This window comes from Heteronotia binoei, chromosome 2 (genome assembly GCF_032191835.1).
Source record: "Heteronotia binoei isolate CCM8104 ecotype False Entrance Well chromosome 2, APGP_CSIRO_Hbin_v1, whole genome shotgun sequence".
NCBI classification, from domain to species: Eukaryota; Metazoa; Chordata; class Lepidosauria; order Squamata; family Gekkonidae; genus Heteronotia; species Heteronotia binoei.
The window spans coordinates 169,633,463-169,648,005 of record NC_083224.1 but is presented as its reverse complement, the minus strand read 5'-3'; the positions used below and the strand labels follow the sequence as shown (position 1 = coordinate 169,648,005).

Below are 14,543 nucleotides of genomic sequence, written 5' to 3'. Positions count from 1 at the left end.
GTGGTTTACCACCAAGCCTAACCTCCGCTACTCCCCTCCCCCCCCGAAGGAAGGATATAAATTGGTATGAAATGCCACCTGGGTTAGTTTATTGTAGGCATTTGTACTGTTTTAATTGTGAAATTGTTCTAACCTGAATTGATTGTTATATGTACTGGCCAAATTTTGTGCACTACCCTGAGCCCTTCAGGGGAGGGTGGTCTAGGAATTAAATTAATAAATAATAGAAGATTCCCTTCGTGTTTGAATCTCACTTCTATACTGTGCCCTCAGACAAGACCTAGCAATTCCCCCTTTTAGTTCCTTTTCTTTCCTATTGAACATTTTTTTTAAAAAAATCTGTTTCCTTTACTTTAAGAACATTGATGGTTAGTTTCCACTTAGCGTACTACTTTCCTTTCAGCTAGTTTCCCATTTTTAAAGAAATGCTGATTCCTTGTATCATTTTTATGTAATCAGAACAAGGGTGTGGGGAAGATTCATTGGTGTTAGCAGTTTTCTTCCACTCATGAGAGATTGCCCATAGGTTGTAGTTCCTTCACTAAGCCGGGAACACTTTAGACTTTTTTACACAAATCCAAAAGAGTGATTTCCAAATGCAGACTGCAAGAGTGCTCTGGTGGGTGGTCAAGGCAGCCTTTCAAACCCTCAGCTGCTCCAGGGCCAGGGAAACAGGAAGACAATTCTCAAGCTGGTGTGAGTGGGCTGCTGCTGCTGCAAGTGGTGCCACTCACCAGCCTGGCCAAGTTGCATGCCCATTGCACCCTGATTGCTGCCACCTGGCTGCATGCCCCTTGCCACTCGCCTGGCAAGAGTAGATGGTGGGTCTGCTTGTACTCCTGCTTCTTGGCTTTCATCAACTTGTCAGTGCTTTTGCTCTGCTTCCAGTTGGGCTTCTGTTTGGTTTTATCTCACTCTGAAAGCACCGTGTCTCCTGGCATATAGGGACGGTTTGGCAGATGGGCGCCCCCAGCAGCCTGAGGTGGTGGGAGTGGCTTTTGGCCCCATCCACTTCATTCGTGGTGGGGTAGGGCTGCCAAGCTCCCAGGCTGGGTGGGGGTTCTCCCACTCAGGAGGTCCACAACCCACCGGCCTGCATGGGGCCGGTGGGGGGAATCCCCTCCCGATGTCACCCGCACGATGATGTCACTCACCAGTGATGTCATCGCGCCGGCAGCATCATGCGCCGGCCGCTCTAGGAGCTTCTGGGGAAACTCTATGGTTTTTCCGGACACTTCAGCAATTTGGGATGGAAATAGATTTCCTTAGGTTCAGAAGGCTGGGCCATCCAGGTCAGAGCTTCCCCCAGTTTTGAAGAAAAATCCCTCCTCTATGTCCCTGGTCCAATTGTATGGATTTTTTGAAGCACACTGTAGGGCCTGGTTCAAAATTAGATACAACATTATGGCTATTTTCCCACATGATTAATGTAACAGTTAGCCAGATCATAAGGGGGTTAAGTGGTTCATGTAGGAGAAGGCTGTTTATAATGTATGCTGAACTGTGGCCATCTAGGGCTTTATATGACTTTACACTTGGAATTATGTCCCAAAGCCAATAGACAATCTCTTCAGGCACACTAAGGCGTCTTACCTGTTTGCACTCTGTTCCTGTGCAGGGCGTGATGCAGGGCACTGTTCCTTACCTTGGTACTTTTCTGACTGACTTGATGATGCTCGACACAGCTCTGCAGGACTACGTTGAGGTAGGAATCTGAATGGGAGTAACAGTATTCTGGGGATAATTCATATGGTGCCACTGGACTTCTGTTTTGTTTAGCATTCCAAGTAGTCATTGAGTTTTTATTATATTTTCCTGTTAAATCTTTATTACTGTTGGCGACCTGCTTCCTTCCCCGCAGAAGAATCTCATAAATAGAAGCGAGTGGAATTTTTATTGAGGAATAAAGATTGCTACTAAATTCAGTTTTGACATGGAGTTTATTTTGAAAGAATGTCTTCAAATATACTGCTTTCCCAAAAATACATGTGTTGTTTTTAACACTGTAACACGAGAGAAGGGATTTTGATTCACACTAGTATTTAAATTGCAAACCAACTTTCCTACTGTGAAAGAAAATCAAGGCCTGGCAGTGCAGCATTATTTAAAACCATCCGGCTTACAAGTATTTTAGTGCACTTTTTTTTGCTGAAACTTTTAGAAGTTCGGTGTTCTGTTTTGTTGTTCATTCACACAGTCAAGTCTGATTCTTTGCGACCCCATGGAGAAAGTCATGCCAGGCCCTCCTGTTTCCCCCCATCCTCTGAAGTCCGGTCAGATTCATGATAGTTACATCAGTAACGCTATCCAACCATCTCATCTTTTGCCGTCCCCTTCTTCTTTTACCTTCTGTCTTTCCCAGCATCAGGGTCTTCTTCAGTGAGGGCTCCCTTCTCATTTGGTGGCCAAAGTATTTGAGCTTCAGCATCTGACCTTCCAGGGAACAGTCAGGGTTGATTTCCCTTAGGACTGAATGATTTGATCTTCTTGCAGTCCAAGGGACTCTTGAGATTCTTCTGCAGCACCACAGCTCAAAAGCATTTATTCTTCTGCGCTCAGCCTTCCTTATGGTCCAACTCTCACAGCCATACATTACTACTGGGAATACCATAGCTTTAACTATATGGACTTTCATTGTTGGCCCTGACTTCCTATTAAACCCCCCCCCCCAATTCACTCAGTTTTACATAGAATGATCTAAAATATGTGCTTGCTTTCCGTTAAAAGTATGAGAATTTAAGAATAATAATAATAATAATAATAAAATTTTATTTATATCCCGTCCTCCCCGCCGAGGCGGGCTCTGAACATGGGCTGGATAGTGCCTTCACTTCAGCATGAACTCTGTGTTGTGTGTGTGTCTCTGTCTCAATAATTACCAAAACACAAATTAATATGAATTTTAGCTTCAAGAAGGGAAGGGCACTTCTGAATGACAGTGCTTTCCAGTGTTCAAGAGGATGAATGTGAAATTTATGAGCAAATAAAAGGATGAATGAACTCTGTTCATGAAACCTCAGAGATGGTGGGTACACTGCACAAAAACGCTCAAGCCCCAGTTATATGTAAGTTCCCCAGCTGGAATAATAATTTCAAAGCTTGATAGGTGGAGCTTTACAAGAATAGTATTCACATTTGACTATCTAAAATACAAATGCTGTGATCTTTATTGGTGGTTCAGAAAGCCTATAGGGACAGACAGTTTATACTGTGTGAGTGCTTGTGTCCTGTGTGTCCTGTCCTGCGTGAGTGCTTAGGGGAATACAGTGGGGGCTGCTTAAGGGCTTGTAGATGGGCTTCTGTCCTGTGGAGATTATTCTTGTATGAATTAGCATCTCCGCAAAAGTATAGCCAATACAATTTGCACAGTAGAAGTGTCATGAGCAGTATTGATAGCCCCATGTGGAAGTGCTGGTCCTGAGAAAATGTCTGCAGGCCCATCATCACAGCATGTCTTGCAATTCGTGCTCACAGTGGTTATTCTGAGGTGTGATGGTACAAACGAAAGCCGATATGTCAGTCCTGCGCAACTTGTAAACAAAGGTTCCCTAACATGAATTGCAAGGCAATATTTACAGCTGTGTTTTCTCCATGCTATAAAGAATTTTTGTATGGTGATGAATAGTTGTGCCATGAACACTTCCATGGGGCTGCAGGTGTAGAGAACTGAATTGTATAGGTCTGGTTTCCATTGTGTGAGATTGTTCACCATCATCAAAAGTGTCAAAGCATGAAGGTGAGATGTGGGTCTTGTTTGTGCTTAGCAAATACATTTTGAATTTGCACCAGGCAATCGGTTGGTACCTTTAAAGCTCAGGGTGCATCCTGAAGGTTACGAAAGTAGGGATTTTGATTTTATGAACACTTTTGTAGAAATCCAGTCTTGAAAGATTCATCCTTTCAACAGGTAAAGCAGGTTCTTGTCCCCAATCATTGTTTTGAATGAAAGCCCTTTTGCAATCCCTGTTAAAGTTATATAACTGCAGTTGTATAAACATGTGGATTCTGAAACTAGTTTCTGTACTCTTTGTTTCTTATAGGGAGGGCTAATAAACTTTGAGAAGAGAAGAAGGGTAAGCTTGTTGTCCCCCGCCCCTGGGTTCATTGGCGTGTTAATGATTCACTGTTCGTCCTTTTAAGGGATTAATGGCTTGGCTTTAGAAGGAGGCGCAACTGGAGGTTCTAAAGACTCCCTGCTTAAATCGCAAGGCAGGCCTCACAAGACATAAGCTGCAGCTGTGGAGCTTGCAACTTTTCCTGACCTAACCCTTGAATGCAATATGGGTGGCCGAGTGTTTCTCCCACTAAGTGCATAGTGATGCCATTAACGCTGAAAGTCCAGGATCCTGGCACATGGGTTCAGCAGTAGTGGGTGGAGACAGGCTATCATCTTGCATTGGATGTGTACATAATAATATAAAGGTGTGGTCCATAAGGTCAGTTACTTAACTGCACCACAGCATGCTTATCATTTTTGACTGGCAACTCAAGAGTAAAGTTATTATCTGTGGCTGATTCCTGTAATGAGCAATTATCTGTAAACCAGCTTTCACAGGGAATTTTTAGGACATGCCTGATACTTTTGGAAACTTTGGGTTAGGGAAGGGAGATTGTTCTGAAGCTAAAAGACTGTAGATTGCCCTATTGTATTACTGCTTGCTGGTGGGGGCGACAAACGGTAAGGGCAAAGATTGCCTGTCTCATCCATTAATTAAGTGGGAATGATAGGTTCTCAACCCCATGCCAAACTGTGCTATGTTTGTAGGTGAATCTGTAGTGCAGTTTTTAGCATTGGTATGACACTGTTTCTTTGAGCAAATCTGTATTTCCTAATGGAAGTTGTCATATTTGCTTTCTCAGGAGTTTGAAGTAATCGCTCAGATTAAGCTTTTGCAATCTGCCTGTAACAGCTATTGCATGACTTCCGACAGAAAATTCATCCAGTGGTTCAGGAGACAGCAGCATTTAACGGAGGAGGAAAGGTAAAGTTTTTGTACAGTGTGGGTTAGATATTCCCCCCCCCCCCCAAAAAAAAAACACAGTCTGATATTATTACTCATTATCTGGGAGAATGTTTTTAGGATTCACTGACAAAAGCACAGCAATATCATTATGTGGTATTTCGGCAATCTGTTTCTAATGTGGTTTACTCTTGTACCTATGTCAGAGTTTAGTTTTCTGTGGATGCAACAACAGTGGAGCTTTATGCAATCTTTGTGAATTTATACAATGGATGCAAAATGAGCAGGCAGCAGATTATGGGAGAGCAGCTTGTGCAGCTTCCTCTAAGTCATCTTTTTTATTTTTATTTTTATTACTACCTTTAATTTATATCCTGCCCTCTCCGCAAGCGGACTCAGGGCGGCTAACAATCAGTTCAGACTGCAAAGGTGACTCCAAACACTTTTTCCGCTCCTCCGTCCTTTTTGGTTTGTAGGTTATCATTATCTAAAGGTTGGCTTCTAAGCCAGTGGGACAAAAAGTATCCTTTGATATCTAAAGCATGTGGTTAAAACAATAGACATATATTCTAACTTCAGCAAAAGGGTAAAACAGCACCTTCAGTTTTTGAGTGTAGTATGGATGATTGCTCTGATGTCAAAATTGATTTGGATAACATGCAGGTATAATATGCAGGTATTCAAATGGACAAAAGTGTTGAAATTAGCCTTTCAGAATGTCCTACCGCTATGAATTACAAGGCAACATTTACAGTTATGTTTTCTCTACGAAATAAGTAAAAATAATTCCACGTGGATAAAATATAAACCTGTATTTATGCAATCTACCTCAATAATTTTTTTAAAAAAAAGATTATTCAAAGTGACTCTATCGTTTAGCCAAAGGGCCTGCTATGCTTTCCAGCTATCACCCAGAATGTTCTTCTTCCCTCAGACTGCTGTATTTTCTTATTGGTAGTAGCAGAATTGTATTTAGCCTTGATGACAAGATTACCTCTCTTTTACAGCTATGCCCTTTCTTGTGAGATTGAAGCAGCTGTCGATACAACGACCACGTCGCCAAAACCTCGGAAGAGCATGGTGAAGCGGCTGAGTCTGTGAGTGTCATGAGTGCAGTGGTGGCTTTTAGTTGAACTGGCATGAGGGCACTCTCCAAAAGCACACTATCAATAGTTGCACTTCAGAGAGGAAGTTTATTTCCCTGCCAAAGCAGAACTTCTCCTGAAGAGTTACAGTTAAAATCCACAGTTCTCCCTGTAAAAAACACCTCAATCATTGCTGCAAATGAATACCAAATGACAGACCACTGATGGCAAGGATAAACAATGTCATCCATGCCCCCTGCAGGGGCTTACTCAAGTTTGTATTAATTTGCTGCATTTAAAATATATGTTTTGACTCTGTCTTCAAAAACTTGGGGAGCAGGGTTTTCAGTCTTCTGACAGGTCACAAATTAGGCAAGCATGAGCTATTTTATTTACTTTATTAAATTAGATTTTAAACTGCCCTCCCTTGCGGCACAGGGTTCAGGGCAGTGTACAACATGTAGGAAAGGAAAGGTCCTCTGTGCAAGCACCAGTCATTTCCAACTCTGGGGCGATGTTGCTTTCACAACGTTTTCACGGCAGACTTTTTACGGGGTGGTTTGCCATTGCCTTCCCCAGTCATCTACACTTTCCCCCCAGCAAGCTGGGTACTCATCTTACTGACCTCGGAAGGATGGAAGGCTGAGTCAACCTTGAGCCAGCTACCTGAAAACCCAGCTTCCACCGGGGATCGAACTCAGGTTGTGAGCAGAGCTTAGGACTGCAGTACTGCAGCTTTAACGCTCTGCGCCACGGGGCTTTATATAATTTAATTTATATAATACAAAGTAAAAACAGGTTAAAAAAGTGAAACATAACAATCAAACCTGATAGATGATAGTAAAAATTCCAGTGGTGCGACTGCCTCACCGGGCAGCAGGGAGTGGGAGTCGCAGAAGAATGGAGCTGCCGCAGTCCTCAGCCGTAGACCTGGTGGAACATCTGTGCCTTACAGGCCCTGTGGAATTGAATCTGGTCCCGCAGGGCATGGATGTTATTCAGCAGAGAGCTCCACCAGGTGTTTGGTTGAGTGACGGCCCTGGTTCTGGTCAAGGACAGTTGGATAGATGTTAAATCTGAAGGGTTACAAAAGGGGTCCCTGACCTTTTTGAGCTTGTGGGCATGCTGGAACTTTTGAGATGAGATGGTGGGTGCCACCCCCACAACAACTTCCACAGGAAGCGAAGCCAAACTCAAAACAGCCTCTGCAGGAGGTGGAGCTAAACACAATACCTCCCCCCCTTGCAACCCTGGGGAAGAAGCAAAGTCTGAAGAGGCAATAGAACTACAGACAGACTAAGGAAAGCCCAAATGCTTACCAGCTCTTCTGATCCTCTAGCGGACAGCTCTTTCATTTGAATGAGGGCAGCCGGAAACAAACCCTGCCTTACAGTGGCCCTGCCCCCTTTCTGAAAAGCTTGGCAGGCACCATGACACCCATAGGCACCACGGTAGGAGACCCTGGGTTACAGGTTGTGCAGGACTGACATATTGCACCCTCACACCTCAGAATAATCATTGTATGTGTGTGTGTAAGTATGCAAAGGTTGGATACATTTGAAAAATACAATGTACTGGAAAGGATATCACAGAGAAGGAACATGCCTTATGAAAAAGGAAGATACAGACTGGATTGTGTGGACTGCCCTACCCACCCGTTCATTTGATGTTTATCTGGGTTTTCCAGGCTGTTCCTGGGGTCTGACCTGCTTGCCACAAGCACCCCTACCAAAGAGCAGCCCAAGTCTACTCCGAGCGGGAGTTCTGGGGAGAGCATGGATTCCGTCAGCGTGTCCTCCTGTGAGTCAAACCACTCTGAGTCAGAGGATGTCTGCATCACCCCCACTGACACTCCTGATGAGCCTCAGAAGAAGGTATGCCACACTTGGGCCTCTGGGAAAGACAGCTCTTCATTTCTAGGCAGAGATGCTGCAGCAGGGGTGCCTGCCTGCTCTCATGGAAACACTTCTCTGCACTCTGTCAGCTTCCCCCCCTCTTGAGTTGGGATAGGTGGGATACCTTTGTAGTTAGTGTTTGATGAAGGAACTGCTCAAGGGTGCCTTCCTCTGTTCATGTGTTCAAGGGCTAAACCCCGGTTTTAACAGATTCTGTGGGTGAGGCCTGCCATAATCCCTCACTACTCGTCCTCTACTGAAACGGAGCCCAAGTGTACATAACTGAATTGAATGCATGTTCATTCCCCATTCACTCTTCATTTGTTGCCTTCCCTGTGTGAAATGTTAGTTTGTAAGTTCTTTGTGGTAGAGAACTGTGGCTTTTTGCCACTGTTCTGCAAAGCATCATGCGCAGAGAGAGAGCAGTGACCTTTTATGAGTGATAGCTGAGTTTTTAGTAGAACTGAGTCATGCTACCTGCAGTCTCTGAAGAGCCATGTGGAAAGCCCTGCGAGTCCCACAGCCAATCCTCCCAAATGACCCCACAACATGGAGGGCACTGAAGCACAACATTGGCTCAGTTCACTTCCAACCAACAGTAACCTAGACGGCATCTTTTTGGACTATGTTATTGCCTGAGTCCAAGCCTCCATGGCAGTGTCACAGCCAGCAATGCCAAAGAGGTCACCCCAAAGGGGATGGTATATCTTCTTCAGAGAGACAGAACACCACGTATGTGCTCTGCTCAAGAAGAAATGGGAGAGAGATTCATGGTGACCTTGCAATGCTGTCACAAAACAGCATAGAAACCTTGGTCTTAAAAACAGCTTAATGTCTGCTGCCATCTGCTGGCCTCTTCATCTAAATGCAGGACAGAAGACCGTTGTGAGCTCACATGGATTTGAGAACTACTATATTTACATAAATGTAAGATGACCGCCCCCCCCCCCCCCAAAAAAAAAAGTTCTATACAAAACACTTTTTATTGCTGGATATAAGTGTAACTTGTATGCAAATATGAGTTTTGATAGCATAACTAGAAAAATATAACAGTACTGTATTTGAGTAAATACAGTACATGATCTAACTCCTGACATGTTTCGGCCAGTGTACCTTCAGTGGAGTAGCAGTTGTAATTTCACCTATAGTTAAGAGTTCAATTATCACATCTACCTAAGCAGCAGTAATCATCCTTCCTTCTGACTGCAGAGATGGTTGTGAAATCTTAAACGGATTTCACAAAGAAATCTGGATTCTCCCATTGGACTGCTCTTTGTATCAAACATGAAACACTGTGTGGGGGAGGTGTTAAAATCCTGCAGGTATGCATATCCACAGCTCCATGATTCAGGGGCCCTGGGGAAGGCTCATCTTTGTATTACAACTATAATATAGTGGGTTCAATGCAAGGAACAGGCGAGGTGGTAGTGATCATAGCTCTTTATTTCAGTACAGCATAGTATAGGGCTGCATTTCAAGACTGAAGAACTGGGCCAACAGGGCCAATTATATACAACTCGGGGGTCCTGCGCAAGCACGTTATTGGATCGTTCAAACCAGCAGGCAGCCTGTGATTGGTGCAGGGCAGTAGGGATTTGGATCCTACTGCCCATTGTTCCCGAGTCCCCAAGCTCAGTCCTACAGGCTCCAATGAACCAGGCAGGAACATCATTAAATAAACACATTCCAGTTCACATACACAACATCCCTCCCCCCCTAGTTCACAAGCGTTAACAGACATAGTCCCTTAGGTAGGCAGGCTTGCAGTGCTCCTGTGTGGATTGCCTGAGTGCTGGAGTGGGTGGAGGAGCAGTCGCTGCTTCTGGCGCAGCGAGTGGAGGGGCCGGCGATGCAGGGGTTTTGGCCAGTGGTTCCGGCTCGGCCTGGAGGGCAGGAGCCTGGGCCTCTAATTCGGCCGTCTTGGTTGGTGGAGGAGTCGGAGTGGCTGGCAGGTCGTTGGGACTGTAGTCCTTGACCTTGTCCCCAGGGGCCTCATGTGACCATAGCTAGTTGATGTTCCACCTAAGGGTGGACCCGCCCTCCATGGTTGCTTTGTACGTGACTGACCCTAACACCCGGGTGACCCTAGCCGGGATCCATGTTGGGCCGCCCACAAAGTTCCTTGCAAAGACCAGGTCCCCAGTATCTAACTCGTGGGGCACCCTAATCACCTCTGGTACCTCCCGGAATATAAAAATTAAAAATAAAACCAATGAAATACAAATGAAGGAAAAACTCATGAACTTAAGGAACAGAGCTCGTCAGAACAACCTGAGATTTAGAGGTTTTGGAGAGTTCATGGAGGGCTCCAGCGACATAGCAACGTGGCTTACTAGTGCACTAGAGTTAGAAGAAGGATTAGCTCCCATAATCAAAAGATTTCGTAGACTGAGACCTTTACCTAGCCATCACTCCAAGTTCCCAAGAGACATAGTAAAATTCCAAAATTTATTTATTTATCATTAATTCATACCAAGGAAAAGATCCTATGTGAATCTAAACTTAAAGGACCACTGCTATTCAAAGAAATGAAAACACATGTATACCAGGACATCACCAGAAACCCTACAAACCTGTAACAGAAAAGGCAATATCCAATATAGATGTGGTTTCCCCTTTAAACTCATAGTCAACTACCAATGGATCACTTCTTCAAACAAATGGTCTCAATGGTGGCAAGATTCTCTTGAAGTCTCTAAACCTGAAAACTCAAGAGAAAGTGGAGAAACCTCACAGAAAATAAAGAAAACACGTTATGCCTTACAAGTGGAGCAAAATCCCAGTCAATACTCACTGTAATATTTAAATTCTTTCTTTTCTATTGTATTTTTAAAAATTTTAATGGGAATACAAAAAAGAAGAAAACAGGAGAAAGGGGGGAAAAGTAATATTTAAATTCTGATTTAAGAGTATAGCTTAAGAATAACTTTCATTTTGAATATTTCTTGAGGATACTACAATTCCTTATTGAACAAAGTTAGCAGCTTGAAGAGGGGGGACTGGGGTTTCTGTTTCTTTTGCTTCCTTATCGAATAGGAACTCTCGGGAAATTGGCAAATTCTTACCTCATTTACTAGAAATGGGATTTTGGGGAAATACCTCACATTGGAAGTTTAGAATATTTTTTTCTTTCTCTTCTTTCAGCAGGGAATTAGAAGGGCGGGGGAGTTAAAGATATGTTAAAGATTCAGTGGTACTAACGATTACTACTGATTATATCTTCAGTTTTTCTTTCTGCACTCAAAACTGTGGGTGGATAGCACTAAAGACATGCTGGATAGAACAAAAAATCTGAAATTAAACACTAAAGCTTCATCTAATTTGAAAGCAATCAAAATTCTACATTATGAATAGGAGAATCAAAATAATTTCTCTAAACTGTCAAGGCTTGCATAACAAAATAAAAACTGAAAGGGGCACTGCAACACGGGTGAAACAACATACTGACATCCTTTTTATGCAGGAGGCCCGTGTTAAATCTAAGACACCTCAAGTCCTTAAATCATAAGAACATAAGAGAAGCCATGTTGGATCCAACACTCTGTGTCACACAGTGGCAAAAAAATTTTTATATATACACACACACTGTGGCTAATAGCCACTGATGGACCTGTGCTCCATATTTTTATCTAAACCCCTCTTGAAGGTGGCTATACTTGTGGCCGCCACCACCTCCTGTGGCAGTGAATTCCACATGTTAATCACCCTTTAGGTGAAGAAGTACTTCCTTTTATCCGTTTTAACCTGTCTGCTCAGCAATTTCATCGAATGCCCACGAGTTCTTGTATTGTGAAAAATGATTCCTTGCTCACTACAAGGCAACCAAGCACTTCCAACTCCGGACAGGTAGCAATTCTGTAAGATTCCAATATATTGAAAGTGAAATAGACGTTAATGTCCGACATATATTTTTAAAAAGGCATAGTCAATGAAATAAAATTGACTTTAGCCTCTGTATATGCTCCCAATAATAACCAAATTAATTCATCAACCATATGCTTTTAAAACTCAAATCATTTGGCAAGGGTGAAACTTTAATTGGAGGAGATCTTAATGACATGGCAGAACTAAAACTGGATAGATCTCTCCCAAAAAAGAAACATCAGAAACACAAAATAGAAAAAACATCAGATCTCATTGTACTTCTATGTGACGTATAGGCCGTTTTCCCACTCACCTTTTACTGGCGCCACGACCATCCTGACGCCGGCGAATCTGCCTGGATTTCGCAACAGAAGCGCCGGCGCTCCCAGAAGCGCCGGCGCTTTCCGTCGCTAAGCCAGCGCAAACGGAAATCGCAAAGATGCAGGAAAACGTTTGCGCTGGCTTAGCGACGGAAAGCGCCGGCGCTTCTGGGAGCGCCGGCGCTTCTGTTGCGAAATCCAGGCAGATTCGCCGGCGTCAGGATGGTCGTGGCGCCAGTAAAACGTGAGTGGGAAAACGGCCATAGTGTTTTCAACATAAGGAAAAGAGAGACTATCCATCTTATTCACCAAGATGTGGCATCCATACTCACATAGATTACATTTTAATATCAAAATGTTTATACACCCTCAAAAATATAGTATATATTTCACACAGTATAGTATGATATGCAGTGAAAAACGGCTGGGACCCCTTTGTCCAATTCTGTGGGCCCTTGAATTTCCATGTGTGAAAGGACAGATATCTAAGAGCTGCTGTTTCTGCGGTCTGATGGGTTTTATGTACTTTTTTTTAAACCTGATACATTGTTAACTGCGTTGGGTTCTTAGAAGGAAGGTGGGATATAAAAGTTTTAAAATAAAATAAGCAGATGATGGGCAGCGTTTTCTGAGGAGGTCTTTTATGTCAAACTGGTAAAAGGAATGTGCTGCCTTCAGAGTAACGGTTTTTCTTAATTTGTCCCCCGCATAGCTCTCAGAGTCCTCCTCCTCTTGTTCCTCCCTCCATTCCATGGACACGTCTTCCTCAGGGGTGTCGTCTGTCACCAACCCACTCTCACTTCCACCGTCACTGGCCTGCAACCCCAAAATTTATCAGCACTCCATCTCTGTCACCTCCACTACCTCAACCGTTTTGCCTCCTGTTTACAATCAACAGAACGAAGACACGTGCATCATCCGCATCAGCGTCGAAGACAACAATGGGAACATGTACAAGAGCATCATGGTATGAAGTGGGATGTTGAGGGGGGTGGCTTTACTTTGTGCAGGAGAATAGTGGCCATTTGTACTGTAAGGGCATGGAACCAATACAAATGTCTATTCAGTACTGTGTGTGCAGTGTGTTTACACCGCATAAATTGTTTCACTTCTCCTCAAAACTTAAGACATCTGAGAGCATTTTGACAAGGGAGATACCAAACAATCTTGATTTATTGTATTACCATAAAATTGCAGGCTGTTTTTGTAATTTGTTTTTAATTAATTGGTTTTATTGACTACTGTATGTACTTTTATTGTTTTTTGCTTAAACAATTTTATTAATAACATATAACAATGTCTGTTTATATCATTACTATCCCTAACCCATATGATATTTTCTAATCCCCCCTCCCTCCATTTCTAGACTCCCGCCGAAGTTATATATTTAAGTTCACTTATAAAGGTACCCTTAACCACTCAAAATTCAACTTCTCCCTTATCTCATACTCATTATTATAAAATTGTCCAATGTCTTTTTATATTCCACTCTTTCTCTATATATCCTCTAAATTTTTTCCACTCCCTTTTAAACACTTCCAAATCATAGTCTCTTAAAGTTCTTGTTAGTTTGTCCATCTCACTCCATGATAAAACTTTCATAATCCAATCCCATTTCTCTGGTATTTTTTCTTGCTTCCACAACTGCGCATACAATGTCCTAGCTGCTGAGAGCAAATACCAAATTAGAGTTCTATCTTCTTTTGGAAATTTTTCCATTTGTAATCCCAAAGTCTCTGCAACTTTCTTAAAATCATATCCCAAAATTTTAGATATTTCTTGTTCTATCATCTGCCAAAACTTTTTCGCTTTTCCACAAGTCCACCACATATGATAAAAAGAACCACCATGTTTCTTACATTTCCAACATCCATCCGACATCTTTTTACTCATCTTTGCCAGTTTTTTCGGAGTCATATACCACCTATACATCATCTTGAAACAATTCTCTTTAATGCTCTGACATGTTGATATTCTCATAGAGTTCTTCCAAAGATATTCCCATGTATCCATCTGTATTTCCTTATTTAAATTAATTGCCCATTTAATCATTTGGGATTTTACTACTTCTTCTTCTGTAGACCATTTCAACAGTAATTTATATATTTTCGATATTAGTTTTTCATTATCTCCAAACAGAACCTTTTCCAATTCCGTTTGCTCACGTCTAATTCCAACAGTTTTAATATCATTCTCCATCAAACTTTTTATTTGTTCCATTTGAAACCAGTCATACTTGTTATTTAGCTCTTCAGCAGATTTTAATTCAATTTTATCACCTTGGATCTTTAGCAGTTGATTATATGACAAGCCTCTCTCTTCATCAGATTCAACTGTTATTTTTATTACTTCTGCTGGCACTATCGATAATGGCTTTCTTTCATCACCATATTTCTTGTATTTTGTCTATGTATTTAG

General features: G+C 42.5%; 1 protein-coding gene across 3 annotated transcripts in view; it reads left to right on the top strand.

The window, feature by feature from the left end:
• Positions 1-14,543, top strand: part of RGL1 (ral guanine nucleotide dissociation stimulator like 1) — a 153,129-nt gene that overhangs the window by 128,800 nt on the left and 9,786 nt on the right. For all 3 annotated transcript variants that reach the window (XM_060232409.1, XM_060232410.1, XM_060232408.1), the window contains 6 exons: positions 1,619-1,705; positions 4,041-4,073; positions 4,861-4,982; positions 5,969-6,058; positions 7,734-7,920; positions 12,838-13,092. In XM_060232409.1, the coding sequence (XP_060088392.1) occupies positions 1,619-1,705; positions 4,041-4,073; positions 4,861-4,982; positions 5,969-6,058; positions 7,734-7,920; positions 12,838-13,092 (774 nt within the window). The remainder of the gene's footprint in view (positions 1-1,618; positions 1,706-4,040; positions 4,074-4,860; positions 4,983-5,968; positions 6,059-7,733; positions 7,921-12,837; positions 13,093-14,543) is intronic.